At 37.9% G+C, this 13,309-nt stretch overlaps 1 protein-coding gene across 2 annotated transcripts in view; it reads left to right on the top strand.

The window, feature by feature from the left end:
• The window catches only part of LOC108246247 (alpha-synuclein), a 27,689-nt gene extending 14,576 nt beyond the window's left edge, over window positions 1–13,113 (top strand). Inside the window, exons 2-6 of one of the 2 annotated variants that reach the window (XM_017433689.3) lie at window positions 4,064–4,105; window positions 6,556–6,683; window positions 7,163–7,189; window positions 9,632–9,688; window positions 11,772–13,113. In XM_017433689.3, the coding sequence (XP_017289178.1) occupies window positions 4,064–4,105; window positions 6,556–6,683; window positions 7,163–7,189; window positions 9,632–9,688 (254 nt within the window). In that variant the 3' untranslated portion in view covers window positions 11,772–13,113. The remainder of the gene's footprint in view (window positions 1–4,063; window positions 4,106–6,555; window positions 6,684–7,162; window positions 7,190–9,631; window positions 9,689–11,771) is intronic. The other variant, XM_017433691.3, reaches the window with a different exon arrangement.
• The last annotated feature ends 196 nt before the right edge of the window (window positions 13,114–13,309 follow it).

Here is a 13,309-nt window from a genome sequence, read left to right as displayed (position 1 = left end):
TTTGGCAGTTTCAAGTGCTTCAGGCATGGGCATCTGGTTATACTTCTTGGGTACTGGTCTTTTCGTTGCACCTCTTTGGATCTCTGACAGTTGGCTCACTTGTCTCCTTGTTACCTTGATTTTAGCCTCTAACCGTCTCTTCCATGGTGGGTATCGATATATATATATATATATATATATATATATATATATATTTATACACACACACACTGTGAGGATCTGGGCTTGGCTCCGCCTTGTGGGCAGCGCCACTAATCATTCCTCCACAGGTGTTCCAGTTCCCACTGACGAGACCAGCCAGTACTTAAGCGGCAGGCTGGGATCAGATCTTCGCTGGAGCATCGAACCTTCTGGGTTAGATTCTCCGCCTCAGCGTCTAACCTAACTCATGCTCCTTATGCTACTCACGTTCTCTGTTTGTGCCTACGACTCAGGTTTTTTTCCACGCCACGACTACGGATCTGAAGGACTACTTACCTGGATAACCGCTGATACTTACCTTGCTGTAACTGGCTCGTCTCCTGGAACAACTGGAACCACTCCTCTCCTTCTCGACGCCACAACCCTCCTCCAGGACCTGTAAGCGAACAAAGAGACATTGAAATCCTTGCTACCATCTTGGAACAGAATTGTACCCGAGACTCACCCAGTTCTCCTTATCTTGCAGACTCCTCCAGACTCCGACCACTGTATATAGCTTCACCTGTAAATAAATGCACTTACCGTTATCCTCGTCTCCGTGTGTGGTTTTGGTTTCGCTTTCTGGACAGAAACTCTTGAGTTTATGACACACACTGCCTGGTCAATAAAATGCATGCTACCAAAAAAAAAAGGTTACACACTCTAATATTTTGTTGGGCTGCCTTTAGCTTTGATTATGGCACGCATTCGCTGTGGCATTGTTTCGATAAGCTTCTGCAGTGTCACAAGATTTATTTCCATCCAGTGTTGCATTAAGTTTTTACGAAGATCTTGCATCGATGATGGTAGAGTCTGACCGCTGCGCAAAGCCTTCTCCAGCACATCCCAAAGATTCTCAATGGGGTTAAGGTCTGGACTCTGTGGTGGCCAATGCATGTGTGAAAATGATGTCTCATGCTCCATTGATGGAATAACCTGGTCATTCAGTATATTCAGGTAGTCAGCTGACCTCATTCTTTGAGCACATACTGTTGCTGAACCTAGACCTGACCAACGGCAGCAATCCCAGGTCATAGCACTGCCCCCACAGGCTTGTACAGTAGACACTAGGCATGATGTGTGCGACACTTCACCTGCATCTCTTTTTACCCTGATGCGCCCATAACTCTGGAACAGGGTAAATCTGAACTCATCAGACCCCACCTTCTTCCATTGCTCCAGAGTCCAATCTTTATGCTCCCTAGCAAATTGAAACCTTTTTTAGCCTCACTGATTAGTGGTTTTCTTAAGGCTACACAGCTGTTCAGTCCGAATCCCTTGAGTTCCCTTTGCATTGTGCATGTGGAAATGCTCTTACTTTCACTATTAAACGTCGCCCGGAGTTTTCGATTTGATTTCACCAAACATTTAAATGATCGCTGATCACGATCATTCAGAATTTTTTTCCAGCCACATTTCTTCTTAAAAGACGATGGGTCCCCACTATCCTTCCAGTTTTTAATAATGTGTTGGACAGTTCTTAACCCAATTTTAGTAGTTTCTGCAATCTCTGCAATGTTTTCTTTGCTTGATGCATGCCAAGGATTTTACCTTTTCTCAAACAGACTGACAACTTTTCCACAACCATGGGATGTGTCTTTCGACATGGTTGTTTAAGAAATGAGAAGCAACTCATTGCACCAGTTGGGATTAAATAACTTGTTGCCAGCTGAAACATAATCGCCCATGCAGTAATTATCCAATAGGAGGCTCGTACCTATTTGCTTAGTTTAATCCAGGTGGCAACTTTTTTTTGGGGCCAGGCAGTGTATAAAACTTCTATCTCACCCCATTTGTTCCACATGGGCCTTTCCACTTTACTTCAAACTTCGGTCCTCTACCAGAGGCCTGGGAGCTTGAGGGCTCTGTTCAGTATCTTATCTGTTCCTAGGACTGAGCTCTCTGAGGTTGTTCCTGGGATCTGTTGGAGCCACTCTTCCAGTTTGGGGGTCACAGCAGAGTGCTCTGATGACCACTGGTACCACTGAGACCTTGATTTTCCACAACTTCTCTATTTCCTTTTTCAGTCCTTGGTATTTCTTCAGCTTTTTGTGCTTCTTCTTCCTGATGTTACAGTCGCTTGAGACTGCTACATCTATTACCACTTCTTTCTTCTGTATCTTATCTATCACCACAATGTCTGGTTGGTTAGCTATCACCTGTTTGTCAGTCTGGATCTGGAAATCCCACAGTATCTTAGCCCTGCCATTCTCCACCACCTTAGGTGGAGTCTCCCACTTTGACTGTGGGATTTCCAGTCCATACTCAATACAGATGTTTCTGTACACTATTCCAGCCACTTGGTTATGGCATTCCATGTACAATTTGCCTGCCTGCATCTTACACTCTGCTATTATGTGCTGGACTGTCTCAGGGATATCTTTACACAGCCCCAGTCTCTGTTGCTCTTGTGCTGTCATGATTAGTGCCTCTGTGCTGTCCTTCAGTCCAGTCTAGCCACTGGTAGGATTTGTTGATATCAGCCACTTCCTCAATCTGCCAGCGGTACATGCCGTGCAGGGGCTTATTTTTCCATTATGGTTCTTGTTGTTTCTTCTATTTTTCCACATTGGGTGTATGCTGATTGAGACATTCACTTTATAGTTCATCATTGGAGCCACTCATTATCAGTCAATATTTGGCTCAATCCACATACCCCTACTTCATGACAGTTCAGACTGAGATTGCTATGAAAAACATAAGATACTGTATGTATCGAATTTAGGAATACATATAAAAAGGGCTTAGGCCTTTTTTGAAAATAATAAAGATTTTGTGATGTTGTTATTGTCATAACTAATAAGCTATGTCTCTTAAATGGGAAAAAAACTTGGATTTGGTCCACTTTTGCCTGCAGTGTGAACATATTGGCTTGTTACTTTAAAACTGGTTCTCCAAATAATCTTTCATTAGCAACAGATGGACGTACAGATTTATCTAACCTTTTCTAATCTTCATTAATGTTGAGGAGGGAAAGTGGCGGTGAATAAGAAATCAACATGCTGGGCTTCATGCAGGCAGATACTTCACATTAAACTGGATGACATGAGTGAATAATTCAGAGCACTCAGTTTGTCAGATCCACAGTTACACTCAGGCTGAACTGTTGCTGCTTGTTAAACCTGCAAACAGGAACCTGATTTGATTCGCCTCACATGACTGAGATCTGTGATTTTTAATGAGCAACAAGAAACTCAAATGTTTTTTTCTTCTGATGAGGTCAGATTATACACTTGAAAAAGATCCATATTTGGGGCTACTTCAAACTAATCTTTTATATAGTCAGTATTTCGTTTCACCAAAAGTGTTTGGTAATATTGTCTATATCTTCTACTTTGTAAGTTAAATTCTCATTATGAAGTGATAAAGGTTTGAAAGACACTGCCAAAGTGAAAGAATAAAAATTTAAACTGACATTAAAAATGGCCTTAATCGGTTTTATTATGTTCAGATCTGTAAAAAAACTTAACCTACCTACATTTCCCATTATTTCACATATATTTACATTCAGTGTGATGAAAGCAGTATATTTTACCATATTTAAAAATGTTAGGACAGCATGAAAAATGCAGCTTTAAATAAAACACACCTCAGTGGTTCTTTAACCTGATTCACTGCAGTCAGTTTTGTCTCAGCTCTATTTTCATGGCTTGATATTGGAATGCAAACATTCCAGACAAAACTAGTTTTCATGACATTTTTCCTTCTTTGTAATGCTTTTGCTCCTTCTCCCAATACGTCAAGACGTTCTGACAATGATAAAGAGTTTCAGGTATTATTCTGTCCCACTCTTACAGTGAACACACCTTTAGGTGTCCATTGGTAAAAGATTGTCACCATTTTCTGTTTTTCTCAGTAAAATCTCTTGTCTGATCTTTTCCAGGAAACAAGACAATGGAGGGCGTGGTGACTGGAGTGAACACAGGTAAACAAACTGCAGTACACAAGCAGCACATGGAGAGAAGAAAACAACATTTGTGGTACTTGTACTTTGTTTCCTCAGCCATTGACCTGTCTTCAAGATTGTTGATGAATCACTGCTTTCTTTGTGTCCTGAAGAGCATAAACCTGAGTTAATTTAAACTTTAAAAAAATCTCCAGAACATAACAAAACAAAGCCCTCAACAAGTAAACAATTAGCTGTTACTACATTGTACTTTTACTCGGTTTAACAGTTAAACTCACAGTATGAATTGTCTGATTTAGTTGTTAGTGGTTGGAGGATTTGGACCCAAACATAGGCAGACACAGAAAACTCGTTTATTTAACTAAAAACAAAAACAAAAAGCAGTTGTGGCAGCATAAATTAAATAACAAAAACATACAGACTGTAGGGTACACGGGAGGGGCAATACAAGGATAGCCAAACAGTGCATGTATACAACAATGAACCAGTGAGTATGTGATGAAGATGACCAGGTTTTAAAGACAGATGGGGATTGGGAGGTGGACACAGGTGACTGATTACAAACTTGAGACAGATGTAGATTGGTGTGGCAGGCTGACACATACTGAGCTGAGGATGAATAATGAAAGGGAACACAGAGGGCACAGGGAGCAAAACTACAGAAGAATATTCAATATTGAACACAGGGAATAAAATGAAACACAGGGATAACAAATCCCTGTAATCCCTGTTATCCCTGATAACAAATTCCTGTGTTTAGTTTTCTGTTTTACTTGTTGTAAAACAGAATTACAGAAACACATACAATAAACCTAATACAAAAGAAACTCAAAAAATAACTCAAATCCTAACATAAATATGCCCTCAGCCCATCACCAGGCATTGGTTTGTTGTTTCAGGGCAACAATGTACTATCAGAGTAGCAAAACACCATGTGCCAGACATTAGTGGAGCATACTGCTAATTCCTTTTATTTCTGTTTCCTTCACGTTCTTGTCATGAAAACACGGTTCGACCTCCAGGACATAAAATTACCATAAATTAGTTCTACTTATATAAAAATAAAATGAATGCCTTTTCAATAAATATACATACCTTCAACAAATAATTGTTTACATGTTATTTGGCACAGTAATATAAAAAATGTTCAGGTAAACGTGCAGCAAGTTGAAGTTTTTAGACTTGGACTATTTTTAGTATTTGTACCATATCACAGACAACTCACTTAAACACTGTCAAAAATCACCAAACTGCAACACTTTAATAGCAGAATATATTTTGTTCCCATTCCAGCTGCCATTTAATAAAGAGTCCAGAAAGTCTTACAGTCCAGAAACTGTCTTCAGAGTTATTAAAGCTCTTTGGTGTTTTTGTGTCATCAAGCTAGATATTCTTACATGGATACACCAATATAAAAAACTTGTAATGCAAAAAGGGAAATATCAAAATACAAGCCTCAGGCAGAGGTTAGAATGTGATGTATTTTGGAGTCATTTCCACCATGGTTTTCTATATAAGTGGAGTTTAGAATGAGATTTGTTTTCCGGAATAATCAGCTACAAATCTATCAGTGGTTCAGAAGTTAGTGTGTGCAGTGTTTCTGAATGTGTGTTCCCGTAAGGTTCCTGTGGCTGAATCACCTGGTTTCTTTTTACAAAGCACATTCTGTACTGTTCTGTCGAACTTCAGGCAGCAGTCACAGGTGGATGTTAAACAGAGGTGGATGTTACATTTTCAGCACATGACTTTAGGTGCATCTTGTGGACCATGGCATCCAGGCCCACATCAGGGACTGGAGTGGGTCTAGTGCACAGGTGTCAAACTCCATTCCTCGGGGCCGCTCTCCCGCATGTTTTAGATGTGTTCTTGCTTTAAAACTCCTGGTTTAAATGGATGACTTGTTGCCATGCTCCTGGAGAACTTGATGATTTGGTGAGGAGGTAAATAAACCATTTGAATCAGGTGTGTTGGGCAGAAAAACCTAAAACTCCCAGGACTGCAGCCCTCGAGGCCTGGAGTTTGACACCTCTGGTCTAGTGCGTCCTTGTTGAACATACAAAGCTTTATCTGGTCCACTTTTCTCATCCTAGTGCTGCGGTAGTCTCTCCTGTAGAACAGCCATGTAGTAAATAAAGTGGACAGTCAGCTGGTTGAACCACTTCTCAGACATGATTTGTTGCAGTGAACTGAAAGATTCCAGCAGACCCTCCCCTCCCTTGTTCTTGTTGTACTCTCTCACTTCCAACGATTTCCTTTCACTTCAGGTCCATTTGACCCGAAGGCCACGAGAGGGTTAAAAACTTAACAGGGCAGTGTTACGGCTTGTGTTAAAATACTAAATCACCAAACAGAGAAACATTAAAAATGGAGTCAGTGTTAAAATGAAAATATCATTAAAGTTTAAAAATCAACAAATTGTTGTTATTTACACTGATATGATTTATTTTAAAATGTTTCCTGTATCTCAGTTGCTCAGAAGTCGACTGAACAGGCCAACGTGGTGGCTGACACTGCGGTTTCCGGGGCCAACGAGGTCGCACAAGTGGCGGTGGAAGGCGCGGAGAACGCAGCGGTGGCGAGCGGATTTGTTAAAGCCGTAAGAGACGTACAGTAACATCATACGACTGTTACAGCTGATCTGTAACTTTGTTATGGATAATGTTTTTATTTTATTTAGCTTGATCAGTTTTTGTTTTTCTGCTGATGCTGTTTTCACTAAAAATTTTAATTTCAACTTTTTAAAAATAATCCGAGGACTGATTACAAAAGGTTCTGAACAGGATTCTGTTATTTTCAGTTATAGGTTGTTTCTGCATTATAGTTAAAAATGACTTTTTTTTGGATGATCTTTCTCTTATTTTGTTCTAAAAACACTGTTAAATTGTTCAAAATTAAAATTTGTTAACCTTTTCAACTGAAACAACCCCTAAAATGCAAATATTAAATAACTGTAATTACTAGTTTTTACCCAAATTCATCTTCTTCCATTAACAGGTAATATGATCTGCTGAATTATTAATGTGCTTGGTTTTGTCTTTTGTTGTTCATGAATCTCTGTTGATTGGCTGTGATCAGGAGGAGGCAGGACCAGAGGCTGAGGAGGTGCCTGATTGGTTGGGATGGGGTGATATCGCATGGCGCTTGTTGCCTGATAAATAACTCAAACTGACTAAACTCTTCATTATAGCATGAAATAATTTTTATTTCTGTCAAAGTCCTGCTTATGTAATGAAACTGTTTATTAGGTTGTCTCTTCTTTATGTTGAGGCAATAATTTTAATTAAAAAACGAAAACTTTGAAGTATGAGATCTCAAACCTAATCTCTAATCTAGAAGACAACAAAAAAGAGCCACTTTGGACACAAAGATAGTACATGACAATTTTTTTATTTTGCCTGACAGATATTAAACCCTAAATACAAACTACTAACATCAGGATGGTTTCCACTAACAGACTAACATGTTTCCATGTTTCTTTAGATAGAAAAGATAGAAAAGATAAAACTTCTTCACCAGTGTAAATATTTTGGGGTTTTGTTGCTTCTGTAATTTGGTATTTTTGCTTACAATAGTTTTACCACTGTGAAGATAATTCTAATTATTTTGTAGATGGACTTTCTTTGTTTGTTTTTTTAAAATATATATTTCTATCTAAACTAAACCATAAATGAGAAACCCAAAAGTAAAGTTTGAAAATATTTAATTTAAGGTGATTCAGTGATGGTTTTTGTTGTTGTTGTTGAAGAATTCAGTTTTATCAATGATGAAAGAAAACATCAAAAACATTATCTTCCTTTTCATTCAAAAAAAAACAAAATCTCTTATCACTCAGATCTCTGCAGATTTTTAAACCTTCTACACTAACACAACCTAATGCTCTGCTCTGATTAAAATGATAAGCTGCATTTCTCCCTGTTAAGGTTTTGTCACCAATTATCAGTGCTGAATTTTGCCTGCAGCAACCAGAAGGAACAAAGTACCTGAGAGGTATTTTAGCCTCTAAACTGGCTCTGTTTGGGAAACCCATAGGAAAGTGCCACATTGCTTAAATTATTAAAGTGACATGGTGTGACGTTGAAGCGTCACTTCCTTTTTTCACAGCCCTCGGTGTCTTCAGCTCTGCAGTGCACATATATTCCATATAGTAGTACTCATCAATATTCATCCCCTTTGACCTTTTGTCTCATTTCAACCTCTAACTTCAAAGTATTTTACTGGGGTTTTCTGTGACAGACCAACACAAAGTACTGCATAAAAGGACAGAAGGACTTTATGACTACAGGGAGAAAAGGGCATGGACCGACTTTCTGTGCTTTCATGGAAACATGGAAACTCGGATTAACACAACTACAGTTTTGCATAAAGACTTTTTTTCTGCAGAGTGAATAATGATGAGTAAGTGTCAATGTACACCAAATATGGGTGAAGTTTTCCTCTTTCTAAAGATTTTGGCCTATTTTCCGTGTCTTTCTGCACTTAAATAATATCCACTTGTAGGTGACCTAACTAATTAAGTGGCTTCTGAATGTCATGATTATGGCTTTAAAGTATAAGGGGTGAATATACATGCATGCACCACTTCTTCAGTTTTATAGATTTTAGGATTATTTTAAAGTTTTTTCCCCATGTTTTAGCTTTGTTAATTTGGAGTATTAATGTAAAATTATGGCTTATAATCAAATTAGAAATTTGATAATTTTAGAAAATTATATTAGAAAATTTATTTTACTCAGCTAAAACTAAAAGTACTCCTGTTGTTTGTTTAGTGACCTTTTGCAAAATAACTACTTACTGGAAGCAAGTTATTTATGCTATAAGAAGAAAAATAAAATGATAAAAGGCCTAAAGAAGTGGATGCCTTGGGGATACATAGATTAAAACTGACTCTGTGGATCAGGGATTCAAACCTCAGTCACCCACATGACAAGCAGGGACACTCACTGCTGTACCGACAAGGCAGTCTTACAACACTCCAGTCCTCTGGGAGTCTTCCTGTGTGTTAAAGGTTGGATGGACCAAACCACTGTTAGAATGATAGGGGGAAACATCATTTTTGAAAGGCATAAATGCTTTGTTTGGCCAAAATAAATAGTGGAAATAATATAGTTTATTTTTATACTGCTTAAAAGTAGAGTTTCCTCAAATGATTTATTGTGGTGTTGGACAATTTCTGTTTTTCCAAAATTGGAGGGGTCTGCCCACCACACATTTTAGATTTTTATTTGTCACATAAACTTCCAGTAAAACATTTTGTGGTTGGAACGAGACAAAATGTGGAAGAGTTCAAGTGAGATGAAAATATAAGGTCCTGCATATACATGTACTTTACATTCATCTGTTTAACAAAGCCCCGCCCCCCGACCTAAAATAAAAAGTGCTTCACTTCAAGATGCAGTTTTATCTTTGTGAAAGGCAGTTTTGTTCATCAACAAAAACCAAGTATTTGTTTAAGTTACTAGTGTTTTAGGGAGAAATGCAGCTTTATGCATGAATGAATTTACGTGAACGTGATAATATCCAGGTCTCCTCTTTGTCTCTCTGCAGAGTGACCTGTCAAAACCTGAAGCCGGAGGAGAACAAACTGAGCAGGCAGCACAGTAGGTGAGAAACTACAGAAAGAAAATACATAGCACACTTTTTATCCTAAAAGGAAACAGACACTTTAGTTGGTAAGTAATGAGGGCCCAATCCATCAATAGAAAACATGATTTGTTGCTTTTTTCAGAAGCAGATGTGGATAAATTTGCAGCAGGAAAGTCACTAACCAAAGTGTCTGTATCCAATAAGGAAACAGACACTTTGGTTGGTCAATTGACCAAATGTGTGTTTGATAAATGTGTGCATTAAGTGTTTTAATGATCTTTTAACTGTTGACTCTGATGTGGTTAGTCACAGTACTGTTCTTATCAAGATTTGAACATTTTGTTTATCTTAAAGGCTGAGCTCTGTTGTGGTTTGGATCTTACCTCCCTTACAAATCATTTTCTGTATATATTGGGGAATAATCCTCTTCTTCAGCACTTACTTGTTGTGGTGTACCTCAAGGGTCCATTTTCGGTCCTGTTCTGTTTTCTTCATATATGCTGCTTTTGGAATCGATATTCAAAAAGTACAACATTTTCTTTCACTGTTAAGCTTATAATATCTAAATATATTTCCCTTTTAAAGTTTATGTCTCTGCACCAGCTTCAGTTTAACTGTTTACAAGATGTCAAACACTGATTAACTCAGAATTGTTTGACCCTGAATGAAAACAAGACCGAGACTATTGTATTTGGAAATCATTCCCCTCTCAGTGAGTTACCCGACATCCTTGGCCCTCATTGTTCTGCTTGGAGTGTTTTAGACAGTTCTTTTAAATTTGAGAAGCAAGTGTCCAAAGTTGTTAAAATTGTTTTTTATCAGCTCAGCCAAATTGCCAAAATCTTACATTCCTCCAAAAGATCTCAAAACGCATGTCCATGCCTTCATCACATCTAGATTAGACCACTGACACTCTATATTGTGGCCTTGAACAATCTCCTGCAGTCCAGAAAACTGCTGAACATTTTTTTCCTGTAATTTTCTGTATTGATTTTAAGATTTTTTTACTCAGTTTTAAATGGTTTGGTATGACTTCTATAACTGAACTTCTTGACTTTTATAAACCTAAAGAAGCTCTGAGAACTTCCAGTCAGATGCTCTTAAAACAGCCAAGGGCTAAATTAAAGCACAAAGGGTATTTTAATGTGGCTCAGAGATCAGGTCAACCTGTTTGTTTTTTATTATTTCCCGTTTTCTTTAGATTCTATGGATTTTAAAACTCCAAGGAAGTGTTGACTGAAATTTTATCTGAATTCAAAGGGTCAAGTTTTATAAATGTGAAAAGGTGTTATTCTGTTGAAGATTAAGTTAACCATTTAGTCCTATTCCTTTTAGTATTGCTCTACACTTTATAGGAACAGAGTTGTTCCAGTTAATATAGAAACAAAAGAGAGTAAACTTACAGAAAGTTTTCATTGTTCTCACCTTTGCTCATTGCTGATTGGATCTAAAACAAAATTGACTGGTCTGTAAATCTGAGGAATGTCTCTGATCGGTTTGTTGTTCAGAGACATGTTCCCCCCAAGTCTTGAGATTTCTCTGAAATAATGTTTTACCTGTAAAACAAGGAGGATATGAAATGTTTTCAGTCAGATCAGTTTTACCCTCCAATTCAGATACTTTGTTTGGATCATTTCAGATTCTGAGCTCAGGAAGAGCACAGAATTATTACAGAAACTAAAAATATGTAGGAAATCCACTTTGCACAAATGATGAAACATGGACATTTTAAACAGGTATTAGTGGTTTTCTGGTGGCTAGTGGGTGATAGACTGAAAATCCCCAAAATGAATATCTGTTGAATACTCAAAATGTTTAGGAAACAGTCACTGCAAATACAAAGAAACGTGTGTGGACCAGTCTGGATACGATGAAGATGTAAACAAAACTTAAAATGTACTTATTGAGCACATGGTCACGCACAATTGAAGGCATAACATTTTAAACTTTAAAAGCTTCACAGATTTGAAAACCCAATAGGAATTCAGTCATTTTTGTCAGGATTTACAAAGGAATCAAAACTTCTCAGGACTGTAAAAAAGAAATAAAAAACTGTCAGTCAGCTTGTTTTAAATTCTTCTTTTTGTCTTCTGTTTCATAGGCTTTGAACGTCCTGCCGTCACTGAAGAGAGAAGAAGAAACTTTACATTTTAGCTCTGATACTCTCCACCTGCTGTGTTCATTAACCTCATTAACCAATAAACGTTATCTGCTGTTACCATGGTTACACAGGCTCCGAATCTCACACCTGCTCTGACATTAACACTCAGTCTTAAAACCTGTCAGTTCAAAAGCTTCCACCCTGTCAGCTGATTGGTCGGTGTGCAGTGGGCGTGTTCTACAAGCTGAAGTCCCCTGACAGGCCCCGCCCCCTGACACAACCATTAGAATGCATGTTGCTTTACTAATACATATTTAAAACACTGAAAACACAGAAAGTAACAACTAATGACATCCTCACACACACACACACACACCATTCCTGTATGTGATTCAAGCTGAGCTTATTCTATCTTTATACACTACAAGTATGAAATAAAAGGGAGTTTTAAAATCTACCAGTAAGTTCTTGATATTTACTCTAAAATAATCCATTTTCTGTGATTTAGATTATTTGTTGTTTTTATCATCTGCTTTTTTCCTGTTTGTGGTTGTTGTTGTTAAAGACTGATTTTCTGGAGAGATTTTAATGAAATTCTGAAATCTGTACATTGGCAACTGATTAACTTTTAGAGTGAAACTTATTCAAGATGGCCACCATAGCTAATCAACCTTGGACAACACAATAATATCTTTAATGCAGTCAGTTTTGCAGATATTGAGCTAAACATTGGAGCAGTAGTAGCTAACCCCAGGTCACAGGAATGAGAGAGAATACTATAGTAGACCATGTTTTTATTTTTAAAAGTACTATAAATACTTTGTTCATTGAAGATGTCCCTATTAAGTTCCTGGAATATAGCCTACATTATTTGAAGTCATTTTTCTTGCTTTGGAACAATGAACTTGGCAAAGACTTTTAAAGGTAATGTCTAATGAGTAAAAGCCTTAGGAATTAGCTTACAGTCCTCTTCGCTCCATAAGAAACAAGATGTGTTCTTGATGCCACTGAGAGTGTTGCTGTCCTTTCAAATTCAGCTAGGACACTTGGGGCTTTTCTTTGAATGAGGATTGTCAACGTGGCCACATCAAATTTATGGGTACCTTCAAGGTGACCTGACCCATCCTGGGAAAGCAGATTACAGAGATGAAATTCCATCATCCATGCAATTCACCTACTCTTCTCTCAAACCAATCTCTCATGAGCACAGTTTAGTATGACTAAATACATACCTGTAGTTGGCCACTTGAACGAGCTCCACCAGGACGCTACTGTTTAACCCTAAATCACAACAAGGCAGAGGTGAACCAACATGCTTCCAGCAATAAATATTTAAAGATTACGACTCTCTTTATCATTTTAAACAACATGGTCTTTATATCTATACACATTTTCGCCACCAGCCACTTGGACCAGCAACGGCTGTACTTGTTGATTGAGCATAAAAAAGAGAACCATGTACACCTAAGAGGAACAATGCTCAAATCAAAGGTGACCTTAAAGGGCTATTTCAAACATTTTGAAGTGAGATTTTGTGG

Source organism: Kryptolebias marmoratus, linkage group LG22 (genome assembly GCF_001649575.2).
Source record: "Kryptolebias marmoratus isolate JLee-2015 linkage group LG22, ASM164957v2, whole genome shotgun sequence".
In the NCBI taxonomy this organism is placed as follows: Eukaryota; Metazoa; Chordata; class Actinopteri; order Cyprinodontiformes; family Rivulidae; genus Kryptolebias; species Kryptolebias marmoratus.
This window is presented reverse-complemented; position numbering and strand designations above follow the sequence as displayed.